General features: G+C 36.4%; 2 protein-coding genes across 3 annotated transcripts; one reads left to right on the top strand and one right to left on the bottom strand.

Annotated features, from left to right (window-relative positions):
- The first annotated feature begins 362 nt into the window (after positions 1 to 362).
- LOC110669070 (alkaline/neutral invertase A, mitochondrial) lies at positions 363 to 4,552 on the top strand. 2 transcript variants are annotated; one of them, XM_021830548.2, is made up of 6 exons: positions 363 to 1,520; positions 2,034 to 2,199; positions 2,344 to 2,555; positions 3,166 to 3,659; positions 3,791 to 3,839; positions 3,925 to 4,552. In XM_021830548.2, exons 1-6 carry the CDS (start codon positions 711 to 713, stop codon positions 4,243 to 4,245), a joined length of 2,052 nt encoding a protein of 683 aa, XP_021686240.2. In that variant the 5' UTR covers positions 363 to 710; the 3' UTR covers positions 4,246 to 4,552. The 2 variants fall into 2 exon arrangements, with proteins under 2 accessions (XP_021686240.2, XP_021686241.2); XM_021830549.2 differs by lacking the exons at positions 2,034 to 2,199; positions 2,344 to 2,555.
- Positions 4,553 to 4,947: 395 nt separating this feature from the next.
- LOC110669071 (gibberellin 2-beta-dioxygenase 2) lies at positions 4,948 to 7,957 on the bottom strand. Its single transcript, XM_021830550.2, has 3 exons — positions 7,425 to 7,957; positions 5,940 to 6,306; positions 4,948 to 5,205 (listed from the first exon to the last, which is right to left on the bottom strand). The coding sequence occupies exons 1-3, from the start codon at positions 7,808 to 7,810 to the stop codon at positions 4,948 to 4,950; spliced, it is 1,011 nt and encodes a 336-aa protein (XP_021686242.2). The 5' UTR covers positions 7,811 to 7,957.
- Between the last annotated feature and the right edge of the window lie 558 nt (positions 7,958 to 8,515).

The raw sequence follows: 8,515 nt of genomic DNA, 5'->3' as shown, positions 1-8,515 counted from the left end.
TTCTTAGGAGAAATGTTTAAAATATCGGGCGGGCTCTTTCCATCTTGAAGTGCTGTGCTTTCAGATTCATTGGCTTCCTCACATTTTCCCTGTTGTTCAGAACCGACATTTCTGACACTTCGTCCAGTAAGACAATTTTACCCCTTAGCCAACCCTATGTCAACACGAATCTCCCTTATTTATTATTAAAAAAAAAAAAAAAAAGGCGCTGGCCCTTGTTGGGAACCAGACCACGGAAATATTACAGATGGCAAAAATGTCAATAAGAAGGCACGTGCAGGGGCAATATTGTAACTACAACTCCTTTGAATTTTCATTATTATATTTCAAACCTCCACAGTCTCTCCATCCAGGAGCTTTCTTTTCCTTCTATATAAAATGCTCATTTGGGGCACCTCCCGCAAAATCTACCATTCTTCAGGCACACTCTCTCTCTCGATCTCTCTCATCCAAAGCTGTTCTTCAACGTCTTTCTTCAACTGTAAGTAACAAACATTTTAAATTTTAGTTTTTTTTTTCCTCCATTTTTAATTCTATACACACGTAATCTTTTGATTAAGCGTATACTCTCTGGTTCAATTCATTTGTCAAGATCAGCAGAGCTAGTTTTGTCTGTCTGTATGTATATATAACATATAACAATAACACTGTGTAGATAGAGTGTTTAAGGTTGCACCTTTACTTCATATTCTCGTATATACATATCAAGAATGAGTATTAGCAGCTGTATTGGAATCTCAACCATGAAACCCTGCTGTAGAATCCTAATTGGGTATAGAAGCTCTACCTTTTTTGGGTTTTCTCTCCCAAAGTTAAATAATCCAGGCATCCATAACAATTTGTCGAAATCACAATCCAAATCGGCCCATCACCGTAGATTCCGTTACCACAGTGTCAATAATAGGTCCAGAATCATAGGTAATAAGTCTCTCGTCAATTCGAATCGCAGAGCTTTTAATGTCTCTGATTCGAACTGGGGTCATTCCAAGATTTTTACATCAAGTTTCCATGTAGATATGGGTCGTATAAGGGGTGTTTTAGTAATTCCCAGGGTATCGTCAGATATTAGGAACCATTCAACATCAGTAGAGTCTCACATCAATGAGAAGGGATTTGAGAACATTTACATTCAAGGAGGTTTGAATGTGAAGCCTTTAGTGATCAAAAAAATTGAAACAGGAAATAATGTAGTCAAAGAAGAAGATAAGTCTAATAGGATAGAAATTAACGGGACTAGTGTGAACATAGACTATTTGAAGGGTTTGAATGAGACTGCTCCTAAGGTTGAGAGAGAGGTGTCTGAGACTGAAAAGGAGGCCTGGAAGTTGCTTCAAGGTGCTATTGTGAATTATTGTGGCAATCCAGTGGGGACTGTTGCTGCAAATGATCCTGCCGATAAGCAACCACTGAACTACGATCAAGTATTTATTCGTGATTTTGTTCCCTCTGCACTCGCTTTTTTGCTTAATGGAGAGGTGGAAATTGTGAAGAACTTTCTTCTTTACACATTGCAGTTGCAGGTAATTTATTATTGAATAGTTATGCATTTCGTAATCTATCATGGGCACTTCTAGCATATGATATTGATAAATTTTTGTTTGTTGGTTCACACAATTGAATTACCTTTTTGTATGTTAAGTGGGAAAATTTTTGTTGGCATATTGTTTACTTACTCTGCAATCTTAGTATTCTAGCTTACTCCCATATCCTTGGTGCCTGTAGTGTTGCGTTCTTCAACTCAACTTAGCCTTAATCCTTATCTAGTTGTAGTGGTGCATTTTGTGCTACTAAAGAAAAACTTTTGCTTATTTTGTAATGCACATAGTATGTACTTCAAATTGTGATAAGGAAAACTTTTTTTGATCTCCAGACGTAACAGAATAGCTTGTTGAGTGGGTTAAATGATATCACAACATGTGTCAGGGTAGCTTATTGATGATGCATTTTAAATGGCTTTCTTCGGTAAAATTAACCTATTAAGTGGTCCTTTCAATTTTTAATTGTAATAAGCAATTGTCTGTTTTGTTTGTTAGAGTTGGGAAAAGACAGTGGACTGTCACAGTCCTGGGCAAGGGTTGATGCCAGCAAGTTTTAAAGTTAGAACTGCACCCCTAGATGGAAGTGATAGAGCATTTGAAGAAGTTTTGGATCCCGACTTTGGTGAATCAGCCATTGGGCGTGTAGCCCCTGTTGATTCTGGTATGCTAAGCAAGCCTGTATGCTCATATTGCTTCAAATTCGTTGCATTGCAGCTTCATTTCTGCATCTCTCAAATGTTAATCTAGTTTCTTAGTCAATTTTTTGAAGCATTATTGGAGTCTGAAAACATATGTCCATTGACAGGGTTGTGGTGGATAATTTTGTTGCGAGCTTATGGAAAGATCACAGGCGACTATGCATTGCAAGAGAGAATTGATGTCCAGACAGGCATTAGGCTCATACTTAGTCTGTGTTTATCTGATGGATTTGACATGTTCCCCACACTTTTAGTCACTGATGGTTCGTGCATGATTGATAGACGGATGGGTATTCATGGACATCCTCTTGAAATCCAAGTAAGCTAGATAGAAGCCAATTCAACATTTTAGATTTTGCTTCAGTTATTACATGTTATAGAAAGTTGGGGTGGCAGTAGTTAGCAATTCGGTATTCTTTTACATGCCAATTAGGAGTGTCAAAGAGTTTTGCATTCCCTGATTGTAGTGCTCCTATTTATGTGTCTATGATATACCTGTTCTCTGCCAGCAGCATTAATATTTTATTGCTTCTATTTATTGCTCCTATTTATTGCTTGGGAAGAAGTAATATTTTAGATTGAGATGCTGTTATGTTCTTGCAACTTGCTACTCAATTTGATCATCATATGCTTGCACCTGGATAGTGTTCTTGTCGTCATTGATTATGCTATTAGACTCGTATAGATTCTACACTGGATCGCATGAATGATGGAAAAAAGGGTGCTAAGTTTCTGAAGCTAGTTTCCTTTGTTGCTGCTGTGAGCCACCAATCATTTGCTCCCTTCCTTTCTTCAATATATGTGTGTGTGTTCCATTGTTATTCCTTGCTTACTTGTCATTTCTTTTTTTTCCTTAACCTTACCCTTTCATTTTGACATGGTTCTTTTTCTTATTGAATTTTCATTTGCCTATTTATATGATCTTTTAGGCCTTATTCTATTCGGCTCTGCGTTGTGCCCGTGAGATGCTTATCGTGAATGATGGAACCAAGAATTTGGTATCGGCCGTCAATAACCGACTCAGAGCACTCTCATTTCACATCAGAGAGTATTATTGGGTGGACATGAAGAAGATTAATGAGGTCTATCGTTACAAGACAGAGGAATACTCAACAGATGCAGTGAACAAGTTCAATATATATCCGGATCAAATTCCTTCATGGCTAGTGGATTGGATACCTGAAGAAGGTGGCTACCTCATTGGCAATCTGCAACCTGCTCATATGGATTTTAGGTTTTTCACTCTTGGGAATCTTTGGGTTATTATTTCTTCTTTGGGAACCCAAAAACAGAACGAGGGTATCCTGAATTTGATTGAGGCCAAATGGGATGATCTTGTGGCTCATATGCCTCTTAAGATTTGTTATCCTGCTCTGGAATATGAAGAATGGCGTATAATTACTGGCAGTGACCCAAAGAATACGTGAGGCTCTTTTATATTCTGTGTAATTTATTTGATCTTTCTCATATTCCCCCTAATATGTTGCCTAGCGGCACAGCAGATCTTGGGGAATGTAGTTTTCTAATATGCTAATCATCCTGATATTACTGCAGCCCATGGTCATATCATAATGGAGGATCTTGGCCAACCCTCCTATGGCAGGTAAATATTTCCAAATTATGACTTGGTTGAATGCTGCTTCTGAGTTACGGTCCTGGGATTGCTGAGATATTGCTTATTATTCCAGTTCACATTGGCATGTATAAAGATGGGGAGACCAGAATTAGCACAGAGGGCAGTTGATTTGGCCGAGAAAAGATTGTTACGGGATCAGTGGCCTGAATACTATGACACTCGCAGTGGAAGGTTTATAGGTAAACAATCCCGGCTTTTTCAGACGTGGACAGTTGCTGGTTTCCTGACATCAAAGATGCTTTTGGAGAACCCAGAGAAGGCATCATTGTTGCTGTGGGATGAGGACTATGATCTTCTTGAGACTTGTGTCTGTGCACTTAGCAAAACCAGTCGGAAGAAGTGTTCACGCTTTACTGCAAGATCCCAGAAATAACAGAATAAAGTTTTCTTTTTTCCTAATGCCGCCTTAACTATATATTGACAGTAGTGGCATGGGAAAACAAGAAAAACAAATAAGAGCAATATTAACATTTGATAACACAACCGCTTGGTGCTTTTCTGGTTTCGGGCAAATGGCCACTTATTTCTAACACCAAACTTCACTATCAAGTTGATTGTGTACCAATAACAGTCATTGAAACATGAATGATTCCATTTAGTGGCTCTGTTTTGGGAGAGCCTCTTAACATATTGTATGTATGGATATTTTGATAAATTTTATTAAGTTGTATTGTTATTAATTATGGGATAATATTTTATAAAATAATTTCAAAAATCTCAATTTTTAAACTCGCCTAATCGATGGGTTGGAGAAAGTCTCTTTAAAATCGTCAAGTATCTTTCAAAATATCTATTTTATTTTAAATAAAAAATTATTTTAATAAAATACCATTAGAAAGAAGGGGGAAAATAGTGGTAGCAGGCCCAAAGAAAACAAATTTTACACTATTCAACAAACTACACAGCATAGAGACCATTTCCCCAAGTTACGTGCGTGGCTACTCCTTAATTTCTTTCTATAAGCAGCATTAACTCTGGAATCTTAATCAAAACTCCCCTGGAGGGGTGCAAAAAGGACATAAATTAAACCCTACATATTTGGATATTTGCTCGTGACTGTACTACGCACATGCCATCAAGCAAGCTCTTCTCCTCTTTTCATGAATAGATCAAGACGGGTATCTCCAAGGCGTAGAGAATATGCAGCTTTCTTATAGTCACCCCAAGTGAATGGCCTGTACAATGAAGGCCTAACGGCTGAGAGCATCTGTGGTAGTGCAGTGATCTTGGTGCTGAGAGGTGGTGCAGCAAAATATGCCATTGACATTCTAGACTTGCATGAATTGGTTAAAGCTCTATGCCTCACGCTCAGAAATCTCCCATTTGTCATAGCCTAGAAGAAAAGAAAATTAAAAGATTATTATTATTATTAGCCCATAATTAAAGAAAGGAAATGAAAGTTTAATGCAAATGAACAGGAGTATTTTCTGACGGCCTTGAAAGTGGCCTACCACAGACCTTATCTCTGTCATTTTCATGGCTTTGGTTATGGAAATAAGTATCATTTTCACTTTCAGTCTTTTTCAAAACGAGAATCATTTTATCTTGAAAATGTTATTTTGGAAAGACAGCTATGATAAAAGAGACCTTATATTATCTATATCATTATCATACCTTTGATTTTGAAGACAAAATATCAGCTTAATTCCTTTCTTATCATTTTCGATTCCAGCGGCCCAATAAAGACCCATCTAAAACAATGATTTTTTTTTCTTTTTGCCAAAAAAAAATATATCTTGATTAGGTGAGCAGTAAAAAGAATTTGGTGCTAGAAATTTTGAAGTCAGCTTGTAAACACACCATTTATGGAAACAGAGGCCCAACTGGGAAGGCACTTTCCAGTTCCCTTTCTTCTGAAACAAGCTTGTCATTCAATTACTCATGTTCCTGATCCTGATTGGACAGAAACTGACTATGTGGTACCCACTGAGATCAAGAACCCAATTCTTTAGAATCAGTTTCCATCAATCTAATTGGCCTTTTTATTTTCCTGAGATTTATGAATTGTGACGACGACGAAGTCTACTCCTCCTCTACAAGAAAGAGTGTGAGAGAGAGAGGACCAACCTGCAATACATCACCAACATTAACACAGAAAGCACTGGGGTCAGGAGAGACTGGGAACCAGACACTGTCATTTAAGGAAATCTGTAGGCCACCCACATCGTTGGATCTCAAGAGGGTCAAGATCTGAGGGTCAGAGTGCTCTCCAAAGCCAACCCTGTTTGTGTTGTAAGAAGATGACGTGTCGTTATCCTTGCAGAGAATAGGCATAGGTGGGTAGTGATTGAGCCTGAGGATGGAGTCACTGTCGACGTCTCTGATGAGCCTACTAAAGACTGATGTGTCTGGGACCCGCAGACCCTCTGCCACCAGATCTAGAAGCTCACATGCCAGCTCTCTAACTGCTTCTATGTAACCACTCACAGCAGAGCTGTCACATATACCGATGATAAAAATCACACACATGATCATCAGCACATGCACCAGAACAACACACATTGTTTTCAATTCTCATGAGTAATAAAGAAGAGCTTCATGGGTTAATTCTGAATTTGGTTTTGATTTGATTGGATTGGACCATCATATATATCTGTTTGACTTGTCAACCTCTATCTGTCTTCCTTTGGTTCTGCAATGTGATAAGAGTGAGGATGCATGGTACTTCACCTCATGTTCCTTGGAATAAAAATTTCGGGTTAATTTTGACTTGTAAGTGAAGAGGTGATCCCACCTTCTAGGAGCCTTGTTTCATTCCCCACCCCTCTGCCTAGCCTAGACTCCCATGTGATTTTGGGTGTTCTAAATGCCTTTCGTTTGTCACGTGTTGTGTTTACCTGATTCCTTTTTCTTTGTTTCCCCCTTTTCCCTTTTAATTTTTTTTTTAAATTACTTGCTTTTTACAACGTAATAATATAAATTTATTATTTTTTAATATAATATACTATCTCCCTACTCTTACACAGTTGAATCATTTCAATAAATATTATTTTTATTTACGAGAATTAAGATATCACTTACATTAAGCACCTATTAATATATATATATATATATATATATATATATATATAACAATAATATTCCATATTAGTGATATAGAGTAAAATTTCATCCATTGATTTCATCCGAGTATACTGTGTGTATATCAATAGACAGCTCAACAACTTTAAAAATGGTTGCTTTCAGAAGCAAAGACAGTAGGTGCTGTAGTTGAATAACAACACAATAGAATAGAAGACTAGCTAAGGGTTAAAACATATCACCCACGCACACATATATCATCATATATACTTTCAAGCACCACGTTTGTTTTTTATATGTTCATAATGTTGAACACGGTACTAGTTTTGCATGCTGCCACTACTGTAACTAATCCAATTTGAATTCTTCAACTTCAAGCACTACCCTATATCTAGCTAGCTAGCATTAAATTAAAAAAAAAAAAAAACCAGTTTAATCATATAGGTTTTCAGTAATTTTTTCAATTGTCTACATTCATTCAAACAAGAATTCCCATGTAAAGTTAACAGCAATATGTAACAGAGCAAGTACCTGAATTTGTTGGGGTCTTTGGAGATGGTTTTGGATCTTTGAGAAATGGAGAGAGGATGGGTATTCAGAAGAAGATATTCAACCTCTCCCTCATCACCATTAAAGCCAATGTTTTTGTAGCCATAACCGAAGGGATTAGCTGGCCCAGCCAGTTGCTTTTCAGGGATGGGCTTCGCAAAGAAGCTGACACTTTCTTCTTCCATTTTGACGATGATTTCTTCGGATATTCCATGGTTGATAACCTTGAAGAAACCGTAGCGCTCACAGGCTCTAACAATGAGATTAGAGACCTCTGTTCTTTCACACAATGAGAGGTCTATTACAGGCAGCTCAACAGCCTGGATAACTTTTTCACTGCCAATAGGAGTAGGAGATGCCACCACCATGTCTACTGCTATTATATATATCTTTGCAGTTGCAAGAGGAGAGAGAAAGAGAGAAAGAGACAGAGAGGAGGAAAAGTTTGTACAGAGAAAAAGAAGAAAGGAAACAAGTACTGAAGAAGAGTTGCCTTGCTTATGCTTGAGCTTGCGCTTGCGCTTGGCCTAAATATACGAAAAAAAAAAATAAGAGAGGGAGAATAGGAATTAATTTTGGATTAAAGGAGAATTTACATCCTACACGGTAATTTTATATATACTAGATTAGTTTGTGGGTTGGGCCTATAGAGGTGAGTTTATTGATCTGGGTATGTTAAGTTTTTACTGATTTATTAATATATTATAATTTAAAAAAAATAAATACTAACAAATAAGAAATTAATTATATAATAACAAATAAAAAATGTCAATCTCATAAAGTTAATTTTGATTATGTATTAAAAACATTTCTTTCAAATTTATAATTGATTTTTTATTTAATTCATTCTATAATTAACTTCATATGTTAATTCGAAATAAAATAATAGGATAACATATAATTTCTATATATAATTAAGGATGGTAACAACTGATTATTTTGAGATATTAAATTTAATTAAATTTTAATAAAATAAGTTTGATTAATATATAATTAGATTTAAAGCAAAATTAAATTTAAAAAATAATATAAATACTGAATTCAAGTTTTATGCATTAACCATTACTCAAAGC

This window comes from Hevea brasiliensis, chromosome 15, assembly GCF_030052815.1.
Source record: "Hevea brasiliensis isolate MT/VB/25A 57/8 chromosome 15, ASM3005281v1, whole genome shotgun sequence".
Classification (NCBI taxonomy): Eukaryota; Viridiplantae; Streptophyta; class Magnoliopsida; order Malpighiales; family Euphorbiaceae; genus Hevea; species Hevea brasiliensis.
The sequence above is the reverse complement of the archived record's forward strand: the minus strand, read 5'-3'. Positions and strand labels throughout refer to the sequence as shown.

What these genes read in the sequence shown, in the direction of transcription:
- LOC110669070 (XM_021830548.2), top strand. Translation starts at nt 711, where the DNA reads ATGAGTATTAGCAGCTGTATTGGAATCTCAACCATGAAACCCTGCTGT. An exon ending in TTTACACATTGCAGTTGCAG is followed by an intron (nt 1,521 to 2,033) that starts GTAATTTATTAT and finishes TTTGTTTGTTAG; the next exon opens with AGTTGGGAAAAGACAGTGGA. An exon ending in TGTAGCCCCTGTTGATTCTG is followed by an intron (nt 2,200 to 2,343) that starts GTATGCTAAGCA and finishes GTCCATTGACAG; the next exon opens with GGTTGTGGTGGATAATTTTG.
- LOC110669071 (XM_021830550.2), bottom strand. Translation starts at nt 7,810, where the DNA reads ATGGTGGTGGCATCTCCTACTCCTATTGGCAGTGAAAAAGTTATCCAG. An exon ending in AAAGACCCCAACAAATTCAG is followed by an intron (nt 6,307 to 7,424) that starts GTACTTGCTCTG and finishes TATATGTGACAG; the next exon opens with CTCTGCTGTGAGTGGTTACA. An exon ending in ATGTTGGTGATGTATTGCAG is followed by an intron (nt 5,206 to 5,939) that starts GTTGGTCCTCTC and finishes CTTTTCTTCTAG; the next exon opens with GCTATGACAAATGGGAGATT.